The 27622-nt window shown below is 42.5% G+C and overlaps 1 protein-coding gene across 1 annotated transcript in view; it reads right to left on the minus strand.

Annotated features, from left to right (window-relative positions):
• Window positions 1–4019: 4019 nt before the first annotated feature.
• Window positions 4020–27622, minus strand: part of LOC101736046 (uncharacterized) — a 29288-nt gene continuing 5685 nt past the window's right edge. The window contains exons 3-14 of the mRNA XM_038019741.2: window positions 25652–27069; window positions 15012–15130; window positions 14579–14712; window positions 13003–13110; window positions 12579–12696; window positions 11225–11360; window positions 10653–10797; window positions 10052–10154; window positions 9617–9736; window positions 7661–7851; window positions 6679–7128; window positions 4020–4921 (exon numbers count right to left, since the gene is read on the minus strand). Of these exons, the coding sequence (XP_037875669.1) occupies window positions 4148–4921; window positions 6679–7128; window positions 7661–7851; window positions 9617–9736; window positions 10052–10154; window positions 10653–10797; window positions 11225–11360; window positions 12579–12696; window positions 13003–13110; window positions 14579–14712; window positions 15012–15130; window positions 25652–27069 (3816 nt within the window). The 3' untranslated portion in view covers window positions 4020–4147. The remainder of the gene's footprint in view (window positions 4922–6678; window positions 7129–7660; window positions 7852–9616; window positions 9737–10051; window positions 10155–10652; window positions 10798–11224; window positions 11361–12578; window positions 12697–13002; window positions 13111–14578; window positions 14713–15011; window positions 15131–25651; window positions 27070–27622) is intronic.

The following is a 27622-nucleotide window of genomic DNA, read 5'->3' on the forward strand; positions in this document are numbered from 1 at the left end:
ATACTTATCAATTTATCAATATTCAATAATTTATGATACATAATGCTACTTTAAGAAAAAAATATTAAATAGCTTTATTGTAAAAAAAAGCGTGTGGTGCTCTTTTAGATATTTTTAAAATGATAATCCTTCTACACAATCAATCAATCTGTCAATAAGATATTTATAACCATTGATACAATGCATCCCACGCTTTTTTGTACAACAAATGTATTTTCTATTTTTTGGTTGGATTTTCTGTAAAAGCGTGTTTTTGGTTTTTTTTTTAACTATTATTTTCAATAATAAAAATCAAATCAATCTTGCAACTATCAAATTAAATTTGCAATCCAGTTTTAGGATTTTTTTATGATTCTTTTAAAATTAACAAAACTAAAACAAACAACAATTAAATGAAAGCGAAAAAAATACACGACTTGAAAACATTGAATTGACATGTTTTGCGTTTTCTTAATTATAATTTTAAAAGAATAATTAAAAAACTTTAATCTTGGTATAGAAAACGAATTTGATATTTACAAAATTCAATATGAAGTCTATAAAAATGGATTTGAAGTGAAAAGCTTATGTAAAAATAATACCACTATTCATGTACCGTACTATATACTAAAGCTGTTTTTGTAAACATTTTCCTCTCGATGACCTCAAACATTTTGAACTACCGTTATCGGGTCACCGACTTAAATATCTTATTATTTTGAACGACATACATTGCTGGTTCAATTAAATTTCCAAATTATACTTTTTCGATGTCACATGAGCGATTATTCTCTTAACGAGACTAGCAATTACGGATAAACAGGTTTTTTTTAATTACATAGAAACCTGTTTCTTAATTACACTTGATTAAACCTTATAGAAATCTTGAATAAACGTTCTACTGATTTTTTTTGTATCTATTCGTTGGTAGCTTAAGGGACTATTGCAGCTACGCGCGGGTAGGTGTGCTCACGGGCTCAACCTGAGAGAATTTGCTAACACTAGACCTAGCAAGAGCAGTGCTTCGCTGAATCTACCACTGGATCGAAATAGCGACCCAATGAGAAGATCCGGCGAGAAACTCAGTGACCACATTCTACTGTGTTTCGATTCACGTCCCAATAAAATAGTTAGCAGTATTTATTATTTACGCATTATTGCAGGTTATTACTGGTGGTAGGAAATCTTATGAGCCCGCACGGGTAGGTACCTATTCCACCTATAGCTACCACTACGCCTATTTCGGCCGTGAAGCAGTAATGCGTTTCGGTTTGAAGGGCGGGGCCAGCCGTTGTAACTACACTGAGACCTTAAAACTTATATCTCAAGGCGGGTGGCACATTTACGTTGTAGATGTCTATGGGCTCCAGTAACCATTTAACAACAGGTGGGCTTTGAGCTCGTCCACCTACCTAAGCATTAACAAAAGGTAATATGGACTCCGATTGACACTTAATACCAGGTAAAGCGTTAACTCGTCTGCCCAGAAATAGTATTAATATCAGTTAAAGAGCCTTCAATGTATGCAGAACATTATAAAAGAATCTCCGAAACGTAACTTTAATAATGCAGTTATATTATCGTCGTCATGATTTAGCGAAGCTAGATAAATTATCTTTAATATTCCGGGAAAAGGAGATAATAATTGCTTTCGTGCAAATTCGTAATGTTATTTTAGATTATTCAGTTGTTTTCGGTAAAATTAAGTTGGATGATTTTTTGAAAACAACGCCATCTGTTTTTCGCGATCGGTCAGCGTAATTCATAAATGAATAATTCACCCGATTTTGTTCTTTTTGTGTCTTCTATTGCTAAAGTAAAACGGCTGTCCGACCCTTGAGACCGGTGTGCTTAGTGCGAGTTTTTTAACGTTCTCGATAGCGTAAAAGTTAGCTCATGTTTGTATGCACCTGGAAGTCGTCGTGGCCTAAAGAATAAGACGTCCGGTGCATTCGTATCGAGCGATGCACTGGTGTTCGAATCCCGCAGGCGGGTACCAATTTTTCTAATGAAATACGTACTCAACAAATGTTCACGATTGACTTCCACGGTGAAGGAATAACATCGTGCAATAAAAATCAAACCCGCAAAATTATAATTTGCGTAATTACTGGTGGTAGGACCTCTTGTGAGTCCGCACGGGTAGGTACCACCACCTTGCCTATTTCTGCCGTGAAGCAGTAATGCGTTTCGGTTTGAAGGGTGGGGCAGCCGTTGTAACTATACTGAGACCTTAGAACTATATCTCAAGGTGTGTGGCGCATTTACGTTGTAGATGTCTATGGGCTCCAGTAACCACTTAACACCAGGTGGGCTGTGAGCTCGTCCACACATTTAAGCAATAAAAAAAAATAAAAAAGAACAGCGCCCCTAGCGGCAAATATAGGCAAACGTTCCAACTGCATACAAATATGAGTTAACTTTTACGCTATCGAGAACATTAAAAAACTCAAACTAAGCACACGGAACACATTAGGTACTGTTTCGTGGCAGAAATAGGCAGGGCGGTTGTACCTACCCGTACGGACTCACAACACGGCCCCCCATCAGTTATTACGCAATTAGAAAATTTTCAGGTTTGTTTTATTATTATGTTAAATTTAGAGGGTAAAATTTTTAAATGAGGTTTTTAACGGGAATAAAGGCAGTCTACGCGTTTTAATATCTATCAAATTAGACAGGACTTTTTGGCGGGAACGCGAGGAGTGAAGTTGTGTGATTTGTTTTATTTTGTCTATTTAGTGTTTCTTCGGGTTTAAATGTGTAATAATGGTGGTTTATTAACTGTTTAATATCTGTGAAAGTGCACAAATGTGGGAAAATGAAACAAAGCCGCTGGACGTAACTTCTCGGGATCCTCCAAAAAGTCCATTGAAAAATCTTAGTAAATGACCACCATTTTACTGAGATTATATTTCATCCCATATCATCTCATTTGGTTTCATCCCAGTTGATTATTGTCTCAAATTAATCATCTTCATTTCATTTCACTCCATAATATCATTTTTCATAAAAATATAAATATAAATTAAAATAAGACATGACTTCAAGGTCTCAGTTACCAGGTCATAAAATCCCTTAAAAAAAAACAAATTAGACAGTATTTCCACATGAACAATAAGTACTACAACATGTTGATCTCTATGAATCGATTGTCAAACCCAGTTATGTCATTTTTATCGATATAAAAATAAATAATTTATTTTCTTAATACATTAAATAAAAATTGATGATTTTCTATCTTTCAAAAGTTGTTTCTTTCTTCTTCTTTATTTTTAAGTATGACATGTGGAGGGTAGGAGTAAGCAGTAACAGTTCGGTGTGTTAAAAAAATTCCGCTGAAAGGAAGTTAATTAAGATGGCGCCACAGTAGCTAGTGGAGAGATTTAAAAAACAGCGCCATAGACTAGCACTCTTCACTTTAACCTATATTCACTTCAACAAATTATAATTTGCGTAATTACTGGTGGTGGGACCTTTTGTGAGTCCGCACGGGTAGGTACCACCACCCTGCCTATTTTTGCCGTGAAGCAGTAATGCGTTTCGGTTTGAAGGGCGAGGCAGCCGTTGTAACTAACTGAGACCTTAAAATTTATATCTCAAGATGGAGGGCGCATTTATGTTATAGTTGTCTATGGGCTCCGATGACCACTTAACATCAGATGGGCCGTGAGTTCGTCCACCCACCTAAGCTATAAAAAAAACTTTAACCTGCGCACACTTGACTATTTAAAACCGCTATATTCATATAATGTCCCCTGCCTATACTAGCGCTATGTCGGCGAGTCTCCCAACAACAACGCGCTGTTTACAGACGGCCATTTTATCAACTTATCCCCTAATAAAAGATGGCGCTTCTTACTTCTACCCTGCATAATTGAACAAAAAGACAACAACATTTTTTAGTTTGGTCCTAAAACATAACTGGCATACCTTTTATAAAGTCGTATAACACGACTAATTCGTACCGTGTAATATCGACACCGTGTTATACAAATACCGCGTTATACGAAGGACGTATGTTAAGAGAAAAAAAAACATGAAAACAAATCCAATTTTATTTCAAATAAATCCAAATAATTTCTCACAATACACAAGACAATAAAACGCAGATAAATAAAAAATCTATATATTTTAATTTCTTAAAAAAAAAAAAAAAATTATCAATTCATTTACCGTCAGTTAGAACTGGTTTCCTTGTCCTCCTGGGTCTCTCGGGCTGGTCAGGTGGCAGCTTCCCGGGGCTCACAGCCCTCCTCAGTTGCCTGGCGCCCTTACTCTTGGCGTTCTCTTTCCCGACCGGAGTCGAAAACTCCTTCTCCAGATTCTTAACGATGTCACCGCGTAGATTCCTCTTGGAGTACGTCTTAATGGAGGTCATGGGGGTGAAAAACTGCTCTGGGGTCGCGGGCGTGAGGAACTCCTCCCGTTTCGGCGTCACAGCTGGAGTGGCCACCTCCACGGAGGGTTGTTGCACCACCAGCCGGGGCCTCCGAGGCCTGGGAGTCACATCTTCTAGGGCCGGCTTCGACGTGACCCGCGTCGGAATCTTAAACTCTGGTTTCCGCTTGGGCTCCTCATCAGCGCTATCCAGGTCCAGCTTGATGACCTTGCGAACTTTCATCACGTCCTCATCCTTAACGGCGATTTTCTTCGGATTACCCGGGAGACGTTTGGTCACCGGCGTCTTGACATCCTCCTCGCTCAGCTTCAGCATCTCAAAGTCCTCGTCAAGGGTCCGGGGGGTGCGGGGCGCGGGGGTCGCGGCTCCCCGGAGCGTGGCGGCGGCCGCGACCAGGTTCAGGACCTCGCTGTGGGTGTACGGGTCGCACTGGTGGTCTCGCGTGGTCTCGTATATGGTCACAATGCAGTCGTCTGCTGGGGCGATCCTGCCGCGCGCCAGTTCTAGGTAGCACAACTCGACCAGGACCTCGACGTGTACCTGTAGCATGTTAAAAATTATTTCTAACATAATATTGATATTATTACATACATTGTAAGATGTAAATTTGGATTTAAATTTTTAATAATTAAATTGTGCGTTGAAAGGACAAACGATCCGAATTGAAGTTATACTTCTTTAATAAATAATAATAAATAAATAAATAATAAATATTTACTAACAATCACGGCACGTTAACTGGTCCCGTGGTAAGTTCGTAAAGAACTTGTGTTACAGGTACCAGATAACGGAAATAAATGTAATATTTTTATTATACACATACATATATTTAATATACATCCATAACCCTGGAAAAAACATTTTATATTTATCATACAAATATCCTCCCTTGGCGGGACTCGAACCCGCGACCCCCTTGTGTAGTGACCGTGTCACTTACCACTACACCAGACGCGCGTTATGAAAAATTGAGTGAGTGAAATTTTACGACTAAATCGCTCATTACAATACGACCGACGTAACTTGGCGAGTCTGAATATAGCCGCAGGTGAACTTTCCGAACCGTACCGAGAATTACCGAATTTATACGATGTCAAGAAAAGGGATGTCTAATATGCGTGTTTAATCGATTTTTTTTAAATTGATTAAAATTTAAATAAAAAAAAGAAATAAATTTATTAAAAATAAAATATAACTTCTTACGCGCTTACATAACTACACGCACCCTTTTTATTATTACATACATTGTAAGATGTAAAATTTATTTAAATTTTTAATAATCAATTGTGCGTTGAACGGACAAACGATCCGAATTTTTATATAGTGACTGCCAGTGAACAAAGTTGTTTTCAATGTAGAAATATAAAATAAATGCTTAGGTACATCTAGACACACTTTGTACCGGCCCAAGTCGCCAGCCAAGTCAGTCAGCTGGTCGATTTAATGCGAGACGCTTGCGCTTTCTTAATAACTTTGGCTTACGATAGTAATTATATATTTTTTTTTTTTTTTTTTATTTATTGCTTAGATGGGTGAACGAGCTCGCAGCCCACCTGGTGTTAAGTGGTTACTGGAGCCCATAGAAATCTACAGCGTAAATGCGCCACCCACCTTGAGGTATAAGTTCTAAGGTCTCGGTATAGTTACAACGGCTGCCCCGCCCTTCAAACCGAAACGCATTACTGCTTCACGGCAGAAATAGGCGGGGTGGTGGTACCTACCCGTGCGGACTCACAAGAGGTCCTACCACCAGTAACTGTTGCTTTATGTTATTGTTTCACATATCTCCACTCTCTTCTCCTTCTTTGTGTTTGTGCTTTCTATTCTTTGACAATAAACTGATAGTGTTTTAAACTGTGCGAGTGGTTTAATTTTTGTCGGGAACGCGAGGAGTGAAGTTGTGTGATTTGTTTTATTTTGTCTATTTAGTGTTTCTTCAAGTTTAAATGTGTAATGACGGTGGTTTATTAACTGTTTAATATCTGTGAAAGTGCACAAATGTGGGAAAATGAAACAAAGCCGCTGGACGTAACTTCTCGGGATCCTCCAAAAAGTCCACTGAAAAAAATCTTAGTAAATGACCACCATTTTACTGAGATTATAATATATTTCATCCTATATCATCTCAATTCATTTCATTTAATTTCATCCCAGTTGATTAATGTCTCAAATTAATCATCTTAATTTCATTTCAATCCATAATATCATTTTTCATAAATATATGAATATAAATTAAAATAAGACATGACTTAAAGGTCCTAGTTCCCAGGTCATAAAATCCCTTAAAAAAATCATACCTGTCTCAGCTGACGCAGATGCTTCCTGCTCAGGTCCTCGGCGATGAACCTCTCGCAGTCAACCCCTGGACGTTTGCCCTCGGCTATACGTATCATATCCAAAGCGCCTTTGAAGTAATTCTCCGCAATATCGTACTCCTTGGATCTGAAGTAGACGGAAGCCTCCAGGCCTGCCGTCTTACAGGCCAAGACCAGGGTCGAAGGCTTGCTGCACGCGAAGCAGTCGCAGGCCGGGTCGTGGTGGAAGTACTCCGGCATCTTGAAAGCCGGCACCGAGAGACAGGGGACGCCGGGGCTGGTCTGGGTCCTCTTGAAGGTCCTGCAGTCCAACATCGTCTCCAAGTCTTGTGGTACGTGCGCTGCTTTTACGGCTTCTCTGCCGTGCGAGGGCTGGAGTTCGGTCGTCGGTTGGAGACCCAGTATATTCTTCAGACGGTTGTCGATCTGGACCTAGAACAATATTCAGTATAAGAATAACGTTAGCTCTAGCTTTAGCAACCCCAAAATAATTTCGGTGCATGCGTGGTTCAATATAGCACCCTCCATCTCTACGTGTGGACAGCAGCGTTCTCTGAGTGTTGTACCAGCGTGCTGAAACTGATATCCGGCATTTAACGCCAACGTTTAGCTGCCATCATTACGCCTATTTCTGCCGCGGTTTATAGAGTGGCAGAGCCGTTGTGTTAACAAAAGTGACGTCTGACACGCCGGAGGGTCGGGGGCGGGGTCGACCGACCTGTGCTTCGTCCGGAGTGAGGGTGTGCGCGAGCGCGGCATACATGGTGGCGGCGGCGGTGGCGGGGTGGGGGACCGCCGCGGGGTGGTGTCGCCGGGGGTCGGGGGCGGGGTCGCTACTGACCTGTGCTTCGTCCGGAGTGAGGGTGTGCGCGAGCGCGGCGTACATGGTGGCGGCGGCGGTGGCGGGGTGGGGGACCGCCGCGGGGTGGTGTCGCCGGGGGGCGGGGGCGGGGTCGCTACTGACCTGTGCTTCTTCCGGAGTGAGGGTGTGCGCGAGCGCGGCGTACATGGTGGCGGCGGCGGTGGCGGGGTGGGGGACCGCCGCGGGGTGGTGTCGCCGGGGGTCGGGGGGCGCGGTGAGCGCCTGCACGTTGGCGCGGACCGCGGACCACCGCAGACAGAGGCCGTACTGCTTGCGGGCGCACCAACCTGACCCTGATCGAAACATCATTCATTATCAATGTCCTGTTAGACTCATCGATTCGACGTAATAAAAATGTCCGCAAGTAAATAGTTTCGGAATAAAGAATACAGGTAATTCTCCTATAACACGGTATTTTACAACACGATTCCACTATAACGCGAAAATAAATATTCCTCTGTACCATCTTATAACGCGGTACTTCTATAAAGCGAAAGCGAGATGTTTGTTTGAAAATTATTTAGAAAATTATACACTATGGACATACAATATATGGGAATAACCGAAATATTACTGCTCATTTTCTATGTGTAATAGATAAAAAAAAACGTGTGGCATTCGGGGACTGCCGCGGAAAAGCTATTGCATAGCATTTTTTATCAACTTATGCAATTATAATTAGACAATAATAATAATTTAATATTAAAACAATAATAAAATAAGGCCACCCTATATTTATAAACATTAACAAAAGCAAAACATTAACTGTCCTCTTCACACTCATAAGCTAGACCGCGCGAGAGAGAGAGATGGGGAGACTTCATGATACGCATGCAGTGCGACGTCACGCCATGCGCTTATTCACAAACACTTCACAAGCGCAACGTGTGAATGTGTTGAACGCGATCTACATGGTAGGCGGAGTGGGGGTGTTAGGTTTTATTTCGTTACGAAATTTCTTGATTCGGTCGCCGCGCTCAAAGTACCTTAAAAATACATACAGGCATAGTTGAGATGTCTTATTCAGAAAAATTACTCTTCTTTTTGTACTGGCTTCTAGTGTCATATAACGCGGTTTCAGACATCACGGAGCTTTGTAGGAACGTATCTACCGCGTTATAGGAAGGTTGGCTGTACTCCAATACAACGAACAAACTATAGTTCTGCCAGCCATTGAGTTACACAAGATACTGTAATATCGAGAACTTTTGTCGGAAACGCGAGGAGTGAAGTTGTGTGGTTTGTTTTATTTTGTCTATTTAGTGTTCCTTCAGATTTAAATATGTAATAACGGTGGTTTATTAACTGTTTAATATCTGTGAAAGTGCACAAATGTGGGAAAATAAAACAAAGCCGCTCGATGTAACTTCTCGGGATCCTCCAAAAAGTCCACTGACAAAATCTCAGTAAATAACCACCATTTTACTGAGATTATATGTCATCCCATATCATCTCACCTCATTTCATTTAATTTCATCCTAGTTGATTAATGTCTCAAAGAAATCATATTCATTTCATTTCACTCCCATATTATAATTTTTCATAAAAATGACATGACTTAAAGGTCTTAGTTACCAGGTCATAAAATCCCTTAAAAAATCTTTCTTCTTTCACAGGGAACAAAGAGACCCTGGACATAATTTCATTTCATATTATCATTTTTCATAAAAATTAGAATATAAATTAAAATAATAATTGACTTAAAGGTCTTAGTTACCAGGTCATAAAATTCCTTAAAAAAAATTTTTTTTTCATTATTTGATATAAGCAACATTTCCCAACTTTACAGTAGAGCTATTTAAAGTTAAAAATGTTGGAAAAAAATATATGATAACAATGAAAACTTCTTCAGCTATTGCGAATGGAGTAAACTTAATTGAAGTTCAATTAAAAATATTAAACTGGTGATGCTGATACCAAATAAGAAACGGACCTTTAATCACAAAGATAAATGTCGTTAGCCTTTCACCCGTCGATATTGTTCAGAGTACAAAAATAAAACTGCCCCCCCCCATATATCAAAAGGGGGGGGACGGTTCGGGGGCGGGGGGCGCTCACCGAGGTGGGGGGCGGCCAGGTAGTGTCTCTGGATGGCGTTGAGCGCCGTCATCAGGCTGGGGCCCGCGCCTTTGCAGAGCAGATGCTGTGCCTCCAGCAGCCGACCCACCGCCAGATCCGCTGGGGACCGACAACAACAGTCTTACGTATTGAACGCTGCCGGGTGAGATATTTAATCCACCTGATGGTGAGTGGTTAGCGTCACTCATGAGCGTCAGCAATGCGCGGACTCACAAGAGGTCCTACCACCAGTACCTTGGAACAATGTATGGCTTTGGACACTGTCATGGTCATGTAGCTCCACGCGAAGACAGCGGACCCTTCAAACCGTATCTGTCACACGAATGAGACCTCGTGCTGGGTGCTTGGGTGTTGCCGGGACAGTATCCAAGAGTACAATATGGGTCAGGCCGCGAGGACCCCAGGGTCACTCACAGATGGCGCCAGGTCCCTTCTCTGCGGAGGCGAGAGCCCGCGCTTGGGCCACCCTCAGCAGGCGGGCCGCGGCCCCCGCAGCACCTCGTCTGGTGTAGTGGATCTGAAAGGAATAAATAAATATTTGTCTCCAGTGTGCAGAAAAGATTTAGTGATGAACTTGATTAAGTTTATGAAATTAACATTCCACATTGGCCGTCTCCACGCAAATTCCTGAGCGTTACAGCATACCAGGACCGCACGGGACGAGACATTACTTTTACATTATTACTGGTGGTATTACCTTTTGTGAGTCCGCACGGGTACCACCACACTGCCTATTTCTGCCGTGAAGCAGTAATGCGTTTCGGTTTGAAGGGCGGGGCAGCCGTGTAACTATACTGAGACCTTAGTACTTACATCTCAAGGTGGGTGGCGCATTTACGTTGTAGATGTCTATGGGCTTCAGTAACGACTTAACACCAGTTGGACTGTGAGCTCGCCCATCCATCAAAGCAATAAAAAAACTATTGAAAATTTGTGTTGGATTTAGAAAGGGTCCCAATTCCCTCCATTTTACGGTATTGCGTTTATCATCTGACAGCACGAGGTGTGCACTCACGGCCGCTTCGCAGAGGAAGGTCAGCACAAGTTCGGGGTCCAGACCCCGGCACCAGGAGGAGCCCACGGACAGCAGCGAGTTGAGCTCCTCGCTCTCGGTCTCCATGTGGTAGAGCAGCACGCCCGCGTTACGGATGAACGCCTCTCTGTAACGGTCACAAAACTGTTAGAAAACTATGGTTTTTTTATTGCCCTTGTAGGCAGACGAGCACATGGCCCACCTGATGGTGAGTGGTTACCGTCGCCCATGGACTTCAGCAATGCCAGGGGCAGAGCCAAGCCGCTGTCTACCGTTTAAGACTCTTCAAGAACCTCGTTTGAAGAAGGACATGTCATAGCGCTCGGGAAACACCGTGGAGGGGAGCTCATTCCATAGCCGGATAGTACGTGGCAGAAAAGACCTCTGGAAACGCACTGTGGATGACCGCAGTGGCTCCAGGCAGTATGGATGAACTCTACTCCGGTGGCGGGCGGTGCGATGGTGAAAACGAGATGCTGGTATCATCTCGAACAATTCCTCAGAGCACTTCCCATTAATAGATATTAGAATCCCCTATTAATATAATTTCGCACCTGTCGCCCAGGGACCGCGCCGCCGCGCAACACGCCCTCGCCAGCTGCAGTGCATGCGCCGGATAGTCTAGGAGGAGCAGCTGCTGCACCAGCGCGGCCGCCACGCGCAGCGCCGCCCCCGCGCGCCCGCCCCCCGCTGTGGACACGCACCCCCACCCCCTCACTGTGACGGCCGCCTGGTGTAGTGGTAAGTGACATGGTCACTACACAAGGGGGTCGCGGGTTCGAATGCCGCCAAGGGAAGATATTTGTATGATAAATATAAATGTTGTTTCCAGGGTTATGGATGTACATTAAATATATGTTTGTGTATAATAAAAAATCTTACATTTATTTCCGTTATCTGGTACCTGTAACACAAGTTCTTTACGAACTTATCACGGGACCAGTTAACGTGGCATGATTGGTAGTAAATATTTATTTATTATTATACTGTATGTACTGCTCCCGTACAATGGGGACGCCGGAGGACAGACGTACGTACGTACATCGGTCTCCGGCCCCCACAGAACCGAAACTTTCAACAAACTATATTTTATACTAGCTTTTGCCGGCGACTTCGTCCGCGTGGAATAGTTCACAAATAATGCTTTATTCTAGAACAAATTTGTTCATCATAAGAAACGTTATAGTGAGCCTTTTTTTTTCGGGCTGGATGCCGAACCTCCTACGAGGTCCCCGCGCCTAGGGGGCGCGCGGGGTGTGTGGGACTCAACGATCTGCAGGTGTTGGGAGCAGACCACGGGCCCAAGGAATTTTAGGGCCCTGCCCACTAAACGACTCCCCTGCACTCTTACACCCGACGTCCGATCTCCGTTCGGGGTCAAAATCCGGTCGGAGTAAGGGGGATTCCCGCGGTCAACACTACAACCAGACACACGTTATAGTGAGCCAACTTAACGAGCTTAACATATAGACATATGCTGTCGCGGGCTTTTTTTAGTTCTTTTAAAGGGGAACAATTCTGTCATACATTATTTTAGCGAAACTTGAACCGCTTCCGCAGCGCACGTCAAAAGAGACAAAAAAATACCGATTTTGAAACATTCTTTATTGGTGCTCCGCTTGTACTAGTCTTACCGTGATGTTATATAGCCTATAGCCTTCCTCAATAAATGGGCTATCCTAACACTTAAAGCATTTTTCAAATCGGACCAGTAGTTCCCGAGATTAGCGCGTTCAAACAAACAAACTTTTCCGCTTTATAATATTAGTAAGTACAGATATATTAAAATAATTAAATTTATCTACGTTAAGCTGTTATGGCCTAATTAGTAAGTCGTGCGTTCAGGCGACACCCGCGCAAGGGGCGGCGCTCTCAGCAATGAGTCCTCGACCTCATGTCTCAACCCACCTCGGTCCAGGTGGGGCACGAGGTCCCCCCACAGCGGCACCGCGCGCAGGGCCGGTCTGGTCGCGTCGTGCTCCTGCCTGAGGGTCCTAGTGTATTGGACCTTGTCAGGATCTGAATTCTGCAACAACAATTAACTTTTTACTGGTGGTAGGACCTCTTGTGAGTCCGCGCGGATAGGTACCACCGCCCTGCCTATTTCTGCCGTGAAGCAGTATGCGTTTCGGTTTGAAGGGCGGGGCAGCCGTTGTAACTATACTGAGACCTTAGAACTTGTATCTCAAGGTGGATGGCGGCATTTACGTTGTAGATGTCTATGGGCTTCGGTAACCGCTTAACACCAGGTAAGCTCGTCCAACCATCAAAGCAATAAAAAACATAGCTGTGATGACGGGCGGTGTGCTCACGGGCGCTCACCGACACTCACCGCCTCTCCGGCCCTCCAGCCGTGCACCTCGCTGGCCTCACACAAGTCGATCTCGGACTTCAGAAACAGCAGCGTCACGTACACGATATTCTCGTCAACTTCTTTAGTCTGTAAAAAAATTTAGTTACAGCGACATCTGTCGGGGTTATCTATACTAATCTATACTAATATTATAAAGAGAAAAGATTTGTTTGTTTGTATTGAATGGGCTCCGAAACTACTGAACCGATTTGAAAAATTATTTCACTGTTTGGAAGCTATTCCCAAGTGACATAGGCTATAATCTTTTTTGAAAAAAATTAGGCATCCTTACTAAAACTCCAATAGTGTAACCCAAGGTGTAAAAAAATTACTTAAAATATTCTTTACGTCGCGTGCGCTGCGAAAACTATTGATGATAGAATAAATTAATGTACTACGACTTTGTAAAACACATTATTATTTGCAAAAAGTATCGCGACAGCATATGTGTCACTATTATAGTTACGCCGCAATAAGCGTTCTTTTATTTTAAAAATTAAACAACATCATATATCGTTGTAATTTTGGTTAAAAGACCCGAGCGGAGCCGGAGGGGGCCGCTAGTTTTACAAATAAAATGACTAGTGGAGTCATCTAGCGGAGCATTTGTAAAGAGCTGTTACTGGTAGCGCCATCTGTCCGTGGACATCGGGGGTTAACGACCAGGTTATGTCGAACTTCGGCACCTCTGCCATAACCATAACACAAACGGCCCAATTGGCATTCGAGCGGTCTACGGACCACAGGCTCCTGAGTCATTAATTAAACTCAGCATGAAGTTCACATATTCACTATCCAGATGAGGCGAAAGCCACCATTGCGGACTTTTTGGCGGGAACGCGAGGAGTGAAGTTGTGTGATTTGTTTTATTTTGTCTATTTAGTGTTTTGCCATGTTTAAATGTGTAATAACGGTGGTTTATTAACTGTTTAATATCTCTGAAAGTGCACAAATGTGGGAAAATGAAACAAGCCGCTGGACGTAACTTGTCGAGATCCACCAAAAAGTCCACTGAAAAAATCTCAGTAAATGACCACCATTTTACTGAGATTATATTTCATTTCATATCATCTCATTTCATTTAATTTCATCCCAGTTGATTAATGTATCTAATTAATCATCTTCATTTCATTTAATTTCACTCCTTATTATCATTTTTCATAAAAATAAGAATATAAATTAAAATAAGACATGACTTACAGGTCTTAGTTACCAGGTCATAAAATCTATTATTAAAAAAAAGCCACCATTACTGCAACAGAACGTTCCAATTCGAAGGGGGGGGGGATCATCATTAACCTAGCGTAGACTAGTACAGTCAAGGATACGCCGTCATGCCCCAAGCAGAGTGACTATGCAAAAGGACTTATGGTCCAGGATCACCGCAGTACATCATGCCCTCAACAAATGGCACCGTCTCCTCACTGCCGATGGAGTACTCGATCAAAGGTCAAAGAAAGGTCGAAGGTCAGGTCCGCCCCCTATCACTGTCACTGTCACTGGCCGTCTGACAACCCTTCATCATCATGTCCCTGTGCTTGGTCTAATCACTAACCCCATTCCGATCCATGTAGTCGATGACGATATTGACGACCCTCCGATAGTGCTTGCAGTGCAGACTCCTCACGTGATCAGGGGTCTGGAGCATGACGTCATAGAGGGCCCACTTGTAAACGCTCTCTTGTTCCGCTGCAATAACAACGAAAGAATAGATCAATGTTAAGTGGTCACCGGAGCCCATAGACATCTACAACGTAGATGCTGCTACCCGCCTTGAGACATGAGTTCTAAGGTCTCGGTATAGTAACAACGGCTGTCACACACCCTTCAAACCGAAACACATTACTGCTTCACGGCAGAAATAGGCAGGGTGGTGGTACCTACCAGTGCGGGCTCACAAGAGATCCTACCACCGGGTCAGATTGAGGTGGCAATACTGTTTGCGTGACACGCCTAGCCGACCCAAAGGAATATATAGGCGAACTTACCGTGCGTCCAGGGGTGCCGCCCCTGCAGCAGATCCCACAGGCTGGTCCACACGCCTGCCACTGGAACCATCGAGGGCCACTGCTTGGCGTACATTGAAAACTCGTGCTGCAGGATCTCGCTGAAAACGTTACGTCACAAGCATCGTTGACATGTGTCAAAATTGACACGTGTCAATTAGATTTACAAATCTTTAAGTTAATATGTAGGTGCGTGAAGCAAAAACTTTGTATCCCTTTTTACGCAAAATTGCGCGGACGGAGGAGTATGAAATTTCCCACATTTATAGAGAATGTAGAAAAGGAGTGCAGAATGATAACAATTTTTAAATTATGCATAAAAAATGACATTAAATCAATAATAAAAAGAAACATTACACTACCATGTATTTGACACAACACATTTATATATACTCTGTTTTTATTGTCAAACTTCTGTTATTGTTTAAAGTCTGTGGTCTAATTGAGAATAGATTAATATTGTTTGTGTTTAATATTATTTGTCTATTAGTAGTCTTGGCGAAATATGTGATTAAAGAAGTTTAATAGTCTTTGATACTAAACCTTAATAATATTGAAACTCATAATTTTAATGAATTATAGTCGAATTTTACTACTGGCGGACCACTACTTAAATTAAAACTTTTAATAATATATTTCTCCCTTCCTTCCGTAGCCGAATCTACGCGTGCCTGTACAGGTCCCACAGCAGTGATGCAGGTTCAGCTCTGTTTGAGCATGTGCAAGAGGGGACTAACCGCGTGCTTGAGCAGTACCCATCTGCGGAGGTGGTGGTTCTTGGAGACTTTAACGCTCACCACCAAGAGTGGTTGGGATCCAGAACCACTGACCTCCCGGGTCGGACTGCCTACGATTTCGCCTTGGCCTACGGCTTCTCCCAGCTGGTGACACAGCCCACCCGTGTCCCAGATATCGAGGGGCACGAGCCTTCTTTGTTTGACCTTCTGCTGACTAGGAGTGGGTGATATAAATCGTATATAGATTCAATATCTATATATCGTAGCAATATCGTTGAATCCGGTATCGCCCCGCACGAAATCTATATATCGATATCAGCCGATACACGATATGGCTCGATGTGATGCATCGCCATATCGTACCGATTCGTGAATCGAAATCTATATTTCGATATCAGCCGATACACGATATTGCTCGATGTGATGCGCATCGGCATATCGTACCGATTCGTTAATATCAGCAATATTCGTTTGGTTCGTATCGAATCGGCCAGAGTGAGTGAGCGCACGATATCATGTGATGAATGAAACAGAAACAGGCATTATCCATACAATTGTAAACCTTATATTTAAGTCTATATGTCTGTAGATTATTCTTAGCGTATCAGCAGGATACAATTTAGGAAAGAAGTTTCAACTTTCGACCCTAACTTGAATGCAGTATAGCCTATTTGCATCGTTGAATTAAATTTCTCGCGCTTTGACCTTGAACTAGAAAAGTTTTTTGTGTTTGATTTTTAAAGTACACATTTTTCTATTTTTAGTTGAATCCAAATAATTGAGTTTATTTCTTGTGTTTGTATTAAACTTTTGAAATCTACACTCTTTTGGTATATTTTGTAATTTTAAATTAAGACACAAAATACTAAAAACTGAAAATAATGTAGCCAATCCTAAAGCCTGGTAAAAGCATGAAGGAAAGTTTTTTTGATATTTTTATTTTCATGTTCTTTTTATTACTTTAAGATCATATTATAAATTGATATCAGAAAACCAACCGTATAACGTTGACTTAAATCTATATCTACTACGATATTATATCAGCGTATCGTTTCAAATCTCAAATATCATGAATCGAGAAAATCTACTAGCATCCATCAATATATAGATTCAGAAAATATATAGATTCAATATCCGATATTGATCCTTGATATATAGATACGATTCGATACGCGGCAAAACCGATATTACCTACTCCTACTGCTGACCACAGATCCGGCCGGATACAGTGTGGTGGTCGACGCTCCGCTTGGATCGTCTGATCACTGCCTTATTCGTGCTGCCGTACCACTCTCTCGTCCTGATCGTCGAACGACGACCAGGTATCGAAGAGTTTGGCGGTATATGTCAGCAGATTGGGATGGATTGCGTGAATTTTACGCATCCTACCCATGGGGGCGGTTCTGCTTTTCCTCTGCTGATCCTGACGTCTGTGCGGACCGTCTTAAAGACGTGGTGCTCCAGGGGATGGAATTGTTTATTCCCTCCTCTGAAGTGCCCGTTGGGGGTCGCAGCAGACCCTGGTATAACAATGCCAGCAGGGATGCTGCACACCTCAAGCGGTCCACATACGTGGCATGGGATAATGCCAGGAGACGTCGGGATCCTAACATCTCAGGGGAAAGGCGGAAATATAACGCCGCTTCCAGGTCCTACAAGAAGGTATTGCCAAGGCAAAGTCGGAGCACGTCGCTAGAGTTGGCGAGCGATTGAAGAGCTATCCCTCCGGGAGCCGTGCTTTTTGGTCGCTCGCCAAAGCTGCAGAAGGAAACTTCTGCAGGTCTAGTCTCCCACCACTGCGCAAGTCCGATGACAATCTGGCCCACAGCGCGAAAGAGAAGGCTGACCTTCTGGTCAAACTCTTCGCCTCGAACTCGACTGTGGACGACGGGGGTGCCACACCACCAAACATCCCCCGATAGCTCCCTGCCGGATATCTGCTTCACACAGTGTGCAGTCAGGCGGGAGCTCCGACTCCTGGACGTCCATAAGTCGAGTGGGCCAGACGGCATCCCCGCAGTGGTTTTGAAAACGTGCGCCCCTGAGCTGACACCTGCGCTAACGCGTTTGTATCGCCTCTCTTATTGCACTAACAGGGTTCCGTCTTCATGGAAGACCGCCCACGTCCACCCTATCCCCAAGAAGGGTGACCGGTCGGACCCATCGAGCTACAGGCCTATCGCGATAACTTCCTTGCCTTCCAAGGTGATGGAGCGAATTATAAATACACAACTCCTGAAGTATCTTGAAGATCGCCAGCTGATCAGTGACCGACAGTACGGTTTCCGTCACGGTCGCTCAGCTGGCGATCTTCTTGTATACCGTACTCACAGGTGGGCTGAAGCCTTGGAGAGCAAGGGCGAGGCTCTTGCTGTGAGCCTTGATATCGCGAAGGCCTTCGACAGGGTCTGGCATAGGGCACTTCTATCGAAGTTACCATCTTACGGAATCCCCGAGTCTCTGCAAGTGGATCGCTAGCTTTTTGGATGGGCGGAGCATCACGGTCGTTGTAGACGGTGACTGTTCTGATACCATGACCATTAACGCTGGCGTTCCACAAGGTTCGGTGCTCTCCCCCACGCTTTTCATCCTGTATATCAATGACATGCTGTCTATTGATGGCATGCATTGCTATGCAGATGATAGCACGGGGGGTGCGCGATATATCGGCCATCAGAGTCTCTCTCGGAGCGTGGTGCAAGAGAGACGATCAAAACTTGTGTCTGAAGTGGAGAACTCTCTGGGGCGAGTCTCCGAATGGGGTGAATTGAACCAAGATAAAGACACAAGTTTGCGCGTTCACTGCGAAGAAGGACCCCTTTGTCATGGCGCCGCAATTCCAAGGAGTATCCCTGCAACCTTCCGAGAGTATCGGGATACTTGGGGTCGACATTTCGAGCGATGTCCAGTTTCGGAGTCATTTGGAAGGCATAGCCAAGTTGGCGTCCAAAATGCTGGGAGTCCTCAACAGAGCGAAGCGGTACTTCACGCCTGGACAAAGACTTTTGCTTTATAAAGCACAAGTCCGGCCTCGCGTGGAGTACTGCTCCCATCTCTGGGCCGGGGCTCCCAAATACCAGCTTCTTCCATTTGACTCCATACAGAGGAGGGCCATTCGGATTGTCGATAATCCCATTCTCTCGGATTGTTTGGAGCCTCTGGGTCTGCGGAGGGACTTCGGTTCCCTCTGTATTTTGTACCGTATGTTCCATGGGGAGTGCTCTGAGGAATTGTTCGAGATGATACCAGCATCTCGTTTTTACCATCGCACCGCCCGCCACCGGAGTAGAGTTCATCCATACTATCTGGAGCCACTGCGGTCATCCACAGTGCGTTTCCAGAGATCTTTTTTGCCACGTACCATCCGGCTATGGAATGAGCTCCCCTCCACGGTGTTTCCCGAGCGCTATGACATGTCCTTCTTCAAACGAGGCTTATGGAGAGTATTAAGCGGTAGGCAGCGGCTTGGCTCTGCCCCTGGCATTGCTGAAGTCCATGGGCGACGGTAACCACTCACCATCAGGTGGGCCGTATGCCCGTCTGCCTACAAAGGCAATAAAAATAAAAAATAAAAATTCTCTTACAGTTTAATCTTGAATTTGTCGAAAACCGAAAATATTATTCAAAAACATTCATAGGGTGTTATCGTTTAGTTAGCAATAAATAAAAACCTGATATTTAAGTTTCTTTTCACTTAAAAATAAGAACTAACAGTATCAGTAACAGTATCAGTACAGGGTCTGGCAGTCTGTTTGACTTAATTTTATGTACATCTTCACTATCAACATTTACTGGTGGTAGGACCTCTTGTGAGTCCGCGATGGTAGGTACCACCGCCCTGCTTGTTTCTTTCGTGAAGCAGTAATGCGTTTCAGTTTGAAGGGTGGGGCAGCCGTTGTAACTATCTCTGACTATCTCTACTGAGATCTTAGAACTTATATCTCAAGGTGAGTGGCGCATTTACGTTGTAGATGTCTATGGGCTCCTGTAACCACTTAACACCAGGTGGGCTGTGAGGTCGTCCACCAATTTAAGCTAATATTCTATTTCCACTATTTCTCGCCGGATCTTCACAGCGGGTCGCGATTCCGATCCAGTAGTAGAGTCATTCGCGAAGCAGTTACTCTTTAGTTGTTAGGTCTCCTGTGGAGGCACTCGGGTAGCTGTTAGCAAATCCCACCCCTCCTGACTGAGCCCTTGCTCGCCCACCTGTCCTGGTGAAGCTGGAAAGGCCTGCGAGCCACCAGTAATCCCTCAATCATAAAATAAAAACTTATATCCCTATTCATTAATTTCACATATCTTCGCTCATTATGACCACAACTCAAGAAATGAATATTTTTATTCGCACTATTGAAGCAGCATTTTCTAAAGAAATCGAATGTTACATACCTACTTCTTCTTCTTTTAGATAATTTGGCTCCAACGCCTTTGGCATTGATTTTGCCAATGTCAAAGTATTTACAAAAATAACAGGTGCTTAGAGAGGGAAAAAATTACTAAATCTAAATACAAGTAAATTTGGTCGGTTTTTCCATACGCGAATCTGTGGTTTTAAGAACAGCACAAACAAATATATGTTAGACTAACTACTTTAGAGATAAATATTATTAGCAGATAAAAATTTACACAGAATATTTACATGTTTAGAATAGACTAAAGTTAATAAACAATTAATATTAATAGGTCGGGGAATGTCATTGGGAAGGATATCATAAAGAGGGGATACGATATTGGGGCAGTCGAAGAAAATGTGATCCAGGGTACCCTCATCTAATCCACACTCACAAAGAGAATGGTCACGGACTCTAATTTTGGCAAGAAAAACAGGGGAGCAAACATGGCCAAGTCTAAGACGGATTATAGCTGAGACAATTTTTTTAGGAAGATGGCAGTGGGAGGAAAACCAAGGCTTAGAGGGCAGGGTCGGTTGCAAGTTACCATAATGCTTACCTACTGACTGACGAGAAATCTGCCAGCTTTCATTCCAAGATTGAAGCATATCAGATTTTGCCAGAGAATGTAAATCTCGAGTAAAAATTTTGTTATACTTGTTACAGCCCATAACAACAGCCTCCTTGGCACAGGAGTCAGCAAGCTCATTCCCACAAATTCCGCTATGACTTGGGATCCAGACGAGAGTGACATCAAGTCCGGAGCAGTGACATTGAAAAAGAGTTTCTTTAATTTTTAATATAATTTCAAAATTGACTTTTGAATGCGATGGAAATTTAGTTATGTCTTGAAGACAACTTAAGGAGTCCGAAAAAATTACCGATTTACTTAGACCGCGGGTTTTAATAAAAAGAGCTGCTTCTAAAAGAGCAACAGCTTCACCAGAGTACACAGAGGAAGTCTGAGGGAGTTTGTATTTTAGGGAGATTTTAAACTTGGGGATCCATACCGCAGCACCTACAGGACCATTTTGGGATAGTTTAGATGCATCAGTGAATAGGTGATAATGATTAGGCCATTGTAGTTGTACTATGTTCTGAAATTGTAAATTTGCTACTGGGGAGTCTTTATGGATCCCAATATTCAAGAAGGTAGTGGGACGAAATAAAAGACAGTCAAAAGAGAAAAGAAAGAGGGGGAATTTATCATATTGAAAAATTGGAGAAGCTAAATTTTGCAGTTTCTTATACGAGTTGACAAGAGGAGGTACAGATTTATGACGCCAGTATCTAGAGGTTTCGGTCAGTTGAGCAAGTTGGGAAAGTAGAGCTAAAAGGGGGTGGTTTGAGAGAGAAATTACTTTGTAGAAAAATCTATCAGCTAGAAACTGTCTACGCAAGGCTAAAGGAGGTTCAAAACATTCAACTTGTAGGGCATTTATAGGGGAAGATTTCATGGCGCCAGAGATGATTCTGAGGCATTTTGATTGAATACGATTTAGTTTTGTAAGTGCCATTTTATTACAAGGCTCCAAAACAAAGCAACCATAGTCAAAGTGACTTCTAATTAAAGCATTATAAAGAAGCTTCTGGCTGTAAGGATGTGAACCCCACTTAACACCGGAGAGTGCGCGTAGAACATTGATGCTCTTCTCAACTTTATTGCAGATATAGTTTAAATGGTGAACACCGGAGAGTTTAGAATCCAAGAGAATGCCCAAAAACTTAACTTTACTCAAGACTGGAATAGATTGGTTACAAATTTCAATATTTATTTCAGGGATAACTCTCTTACGGGAGAAAGCAACCGCAGAACATTTAGGGATGGACAGGGATAAGCAGTGATCATTCAGCCAAGAATTCAGGTTAAACAAAGCAGAATTTAGACAATTACAAGCTTGTGAGAAAGAATTAGATATGGTATAGAGGGCAATATCGTCAGCATATTGGAGGATACGGCAAAAACGGTTCACAGTAGTATCTAAAATAGCAGTGTAAATATTATAAAGCAGAGGACTGAGAACAGAACCCTGAGGTAGACCTTTCCAGGTTCGATGAGAAGAATTTTCACCTAAGATGCGAACTATAATAGATCTGTCATAAAACAAATTGAAGATAAAATTCACAATTCTAGGAGGCATATTCAGGTTAATAAGTTTTTGTCTAAGTAAATGAAGGTCGACATTGTCGTATGCAGAGGAAATATCTAGAAAAACTGCTATAACATGACGATTTTGAGAGAATGCAACACGAATATCTGAAGTGAGGAGGCTCAGGCTGTCCAATGTTCCGTAACCTCGTCTAAAGCCAAACTGACTATTAGGGAGAATAGACCTGTTTTCAACTATCCATTCTAGACGATTTTTTATCAAATGTTCCATAATTTTAGCTAGCACACTCGAGAGAGCAATAGGTCTATATGAACAAGATTGAGCTGGATCCTTGCCTGGTTTTAGAATTGGGATTATCAATTGAGTTTTCCATGAGGCTGGAATAGAACTGGAGAGAAATATATGATTTAAAAGGTTTAGAAAGATTTTTTTAGAAGAGTCAGATAATTTTTTTATAAAAGAGTACGGGAAGCCATCTATACCTGGGGCTGAATCTCGGAGGTTGTCAAGAACACAGCATAGTTCTGCAAATGAGAAGCTGGAATTCATGGGGTCATTAGAGGCGGAGGAGGGAATTAAGGGACAAGGTTTAAAAGGCACAAAGGGTGGGCAGAGTTTGGAGATAAAATCAGGAAGCCAAGACAAGGAATTAGAATTAATATTATTATCAGATTGTGATTTACGAAATGCTTTTATTTTTTTCCATATCAAGGAGGCAGGAGTTCTTGGGGAGAGAGACTCGCAAAAATTACGCCAAGCAAGAGATTTCTTTTGTCGCAAAAATCTTTTAGAGATGGCCGAAATTTTCTGAAATTCTAGGAAATTCTCTAAAGAGAGAATTTTAGAAAATTCAGACTCAGCCTCCTTGCGTTTTTGGACTATTTGGGAGCATTCAGCATCCCACCATGCTGGTGAGGGAATTTTATTTGAAGCTGAATTCTTTAAGGGAATGGTTAGTTCGGCAGCGGAGGATAAAATGGAACAAAATTCTAGGTACAAAAATAGAGTATTTTCATCATTTGCATCAGGAAGAGATTCAAGATTATTTTGAACTAAAGATGAATACTTTTGCCAGTCGGCCTTGTTAAGTCTGAATTTCAAAAGGGGTTCATATGGAATTGAAGATGGGATGGAAGAATCGGCTAGAGTTAGTAATATTGGAAGATGATCACTGCCATGGGAGTTGGACAGAACAGACCAAGAAATCGAGTTAACTAAAGAGGGAGAGGACAAGGACAGGTCTGGGGCACTTGGACTTTGGGATGGGGATACTCTACGGGTGGGAGTTCCATCATTAAGTAGACACAAATTTAATTCATCAAGTTTATCAAGAAATAATGAGGAATTTGAGTCACATAACTCAGAACCCCACATTGTATGGCGTATATTAAAATCTCCTAAGACTAAGAGAGGACATGGAAGAGAGGTTAAGAGTGTCGAAAATTCTAGAATAAGGTTACTGTTAGGGTGAGGGATGTACACTGAGACCACTGTGATGTTAAAGCAGCGAACTGCCACAATGTTAATTGCTGAGGAATGAGGAGGAAGGGTAATGCGAGAAAAAGATATATTTCTTCTGACCAAGATAGCAGTTCCTGCCCAGCCGTCGTCTCTGTCATCGCGGAGACACGAGAACCCGGGCACCCTAAGCAGAGTATCCGGTCTCAACCATGACTCCGCAACAGCAAAGAGGACAGGGTTATATTGATTAGATAGATAAATTATTTCTTGTTTTTTATTTCTGATACTACGACAGTTCCATTGTAGGACCTTCGTCATTATGCTTTGGTTGAGAGTTGACGAGACTAGAGATTAAAGCGTGAATCTGAATCAAGACGTTGTTCGGTAGTATATCATTGAATTTTGATAAAATATTTAGAAGCAGCATTGACATTAATTCCGCGAGATTATCATTTGTAGCAGGGGCACAGGGGGTGGGAGTGCTAAGAGCACAACCATTGGGTAAACAAGAGTTAGGAGGGCTAATAATATCATTGTGAGCATGACGATCATAAGACTTGGAAAGTATTGGTTTAGACGATTTTTCAATAAAAACAGTTTTTTTGTATGAAGTTGACGGAGTATGACGAGAAGATGAGGGGGAGGAAGACGGGAGGGTATTCGAAGATGGAGCTGATCGGCTCAGGAAGATAGGTTTTTGGGGAAGAGAAGAATTGGCAACATCGGCATAGGAGGTGCGGACTGAAGGAAATCTGCGAGCTGCCTCAATATAACTAATATTTTCTTCAGACATAACCATCTTAATTGATCTTTGACGGGCATGTTCGGGGCATTTCGGGTCAGAGGCGGGATGACAACCAGAGCAGAACAAGCAGGTTATGTTATTTTCTGAAACACTACAAGAATTACCTTCATGGGGGCCTGCGCATCGAGAGCAGCGGGCTTGCGATCGACATTGATCACGAATGTGCCCAAAACGACAACACTTTAAACACTGAATAGTGGGAAGAGTATATATGTTTACAGGGAGGGAAACGCTGCAACAATATACATGTTTAGGAAGAACTTGCCCAAGAAAAGAGAGGACAACTGTACCCGTCGGTTCCCATACTGTTTTTCCATCTATTTTCTTTTTCTTATTCATTCTTCTGGCTTTAATGACGGTGGTTGAAACAGACCGACACTCAATCCATGAGACTAGGTCCTCAAGAGACCACTCTACAGGAATTTGTCTCACGACACCCATCCTGGTAACTTGAAAGCGTGGAATAATTGCTGACAATTTGTTAGATGAAAGTAATGGGTTTGTTAAAAATGAATTCGCTTCGTTATATGTTTTAAAAATAATAGCAGCCCTATTTCTACCCATGTTTTTAATTTCATCTATCCCTGAGATCTTACCATTGTAAATAATTTGAGCAATTTTAAGGGTACGGGTGTGGTTCGAAAGTGGGGCAAAGTCACCATCTGAACGAGATACATGGACAACAAAAGGGCCAGAGTCAGTTTCAGAGTAATTAAGAACTGAATTGTTATCAAAACCTGGCCGGGTGTAGGTATGTTGATTAGAGGCAGCTGCCGGTAAATGTGGAGCTGATCTTTTTTCTGGGACGCTTAATACGTCTTCCGCAGGGCGTTTTTGTGAAGCTTTTACAGGAGAATTAAGTATTAGAGAAAGATCGTCCATCTCTGAATCTAAAGAAGACCTCCCTCTGTCCGGCGGGACATTTTCGCCCACCGAGGACGACATTGACATAAAAAATACACTTACCAGTTAAATGAAACTTAAACTAATCCACCACCAACAAAAATAGGGCAACACAATTCTTAAAAACACAGAAAAAACGGGAAAAACACTAAAAATAATCGAAACGCGTGTGATCTGACAGATGTCCAACTACCCTCTCCTCGTTACATACCTAAATTTGACACCAACAAAGAAAGTTCTTATGTTTCCGTAAAGCTCTTTCTCAACGGCCACCTTGCAAGCTTCCAGCACACTCCGCAGCTGCAGAGCCTCGTCGTCGATGGCTTTCGCAGCCTTAGCCTTGATGTCCATCACCAAATTCATGTGCTTGTCAGTTTGTTTATCGGACAAATTGAAAATCAAACTGAGGTAGGCATCCGTGAGGGCTTCATCGTACATCTTCGAATCCATTTCACAGATACTCTTGTTGTAAAGAGCTCTGCTTATATTCTTCGAGTCCGCTTCATTACTATAATAGGCTATCTCATATTTTAAGTAAACACTGAAAAGTTTGACAGATTGTTCGTTGTAAGATTCTTTATTCAGATTAATTGCTAAATTGTGAACGTCTGTTTGTAGCTTCCTAAAGAATTTCATGCCATTGACACATTTCAACTGAATCAATCTATTCAATACAGCGTATTGCTCCTTTATGATCTGATAGATGATCGGTAAGATGGTCCTGACATCTAACTGTCTGCTCAAGGATGCGCTCAGTATATTCTTAACTTGGAATGATAGCTTTAGGGCATCGTGCCAACCTGTTGCCGACTTACAGTTCTCACACTTTAGAAACTGCTTCGTGTGCCCCAGCTTGCCCATGAGATACAAGATCAACTTCAGTGCCTTCTCTTGTGTGTTCACATTAACGCTTTCATGCTTCTCTATAAACAACCTTAACAGTTGATTCAAGAATGGATATGTCACGTTCAATGCATTATTGTAGCCGAGTCTTTCGGTTGCCTCAAACGATCTTAATATACTTTCTAATATCCTCTCAGCGTACACTTCATCGATATTTTCAGTTAATATACAACAGAAGGAATTCATATAGAATGTTTGTATCAAATTAAATAAAGTTCTGTCTTGACCGACCAAACTGATGATGCAGCGTACTATGATTTCCAATTTCGCATCTCTAAAGTCATTCTTCGAAGCGTTCTCAGCGATGACGTAAAAGCAATCGTTCAACTTGAAGTACACATCCAGCAATTCCTTCTCGGGTAATCTATTGAAAGCATTCAAATCGCTTTTCTTGGACATTCCCTCGAACAAGTTCAAATAAAGCTTGTTTAGTTCAACAAAATCGTTCTGATTGTACAGGCTGTGCAGTTTCTTAACTAAATAACTTAGAACATTCACACAAAATTGAACGGTGTCATATATCTCCATTAGTTTCAATATGTCTTCGGTTAGTTTGTTCATTAATTTGGTTATGCTAACTTTGGTCTTTAATTTCTCTAAATAATTCAGTCTATCCGCTAATATGTTCCAGTACGTTTTGTGGTGTTCCGTGAGAAGATTCGCTGTGTCATGTTCGAAGGCCATGTACGATATCTTCAAAACTAGTTCCGGGGGTGCATTTGTATTCTGAAATCAGTAATATTACAATTATCGGGAAGGCACAATTAAATGAAATTAAATTAATTTCATTCAAATGAAATTAATTAACAAGAGACTAAGAGCTTGCGGTTTTTCGAAGTCGTCGTGGATAAGACGTCCGGTGCATTCGTGTGTAGCGATGCACCGGTGTTCGAATCCCGCCGGCAGGTACCAACTTTCCAATGAAATACGTACTTAACAAATGTTTACGATTGATTTTCATGGCGAAGGAATATACTGTAATTACTAGTGGTGAGACCTCTAGTAGGTACCACCGCCCTGCCTATTTCCGCCGTGAAGCAGTAATGTGCTTCGGTTTGAAGGGTGGGGCAGCCGTTGGGGCACTCATATCTTAAGGTGGGTGGCGGCATTTACCTTGATGTCTGTGGGCACCGGTGACCACTTAGCACCAGGTGAGCTGTGAGGTCGTCCATCTCTATAAGCAAAAAAATAATACAGCATTACTAGACCACTGAGTTTCTTGTCGGATCTTCTCAGTGGGTCGCGATTCCGATCCGGTGGTAGATTCAGCGAAGCACTG

The sequence above is a fragment of the Bombyx mori genome, chromosome 24 (genome assembly GCF_030269925.1).
Source record: "Bombyx mori chromosome 24, ASM3026992v2".
NCBI classification, from domain to species: domain Eukaryota; kingdom Metazoa; phylum Arthropoda; class Insecta; order Lepidoptera; family Bombycidae; genus Bombyx; species Bombyx mori.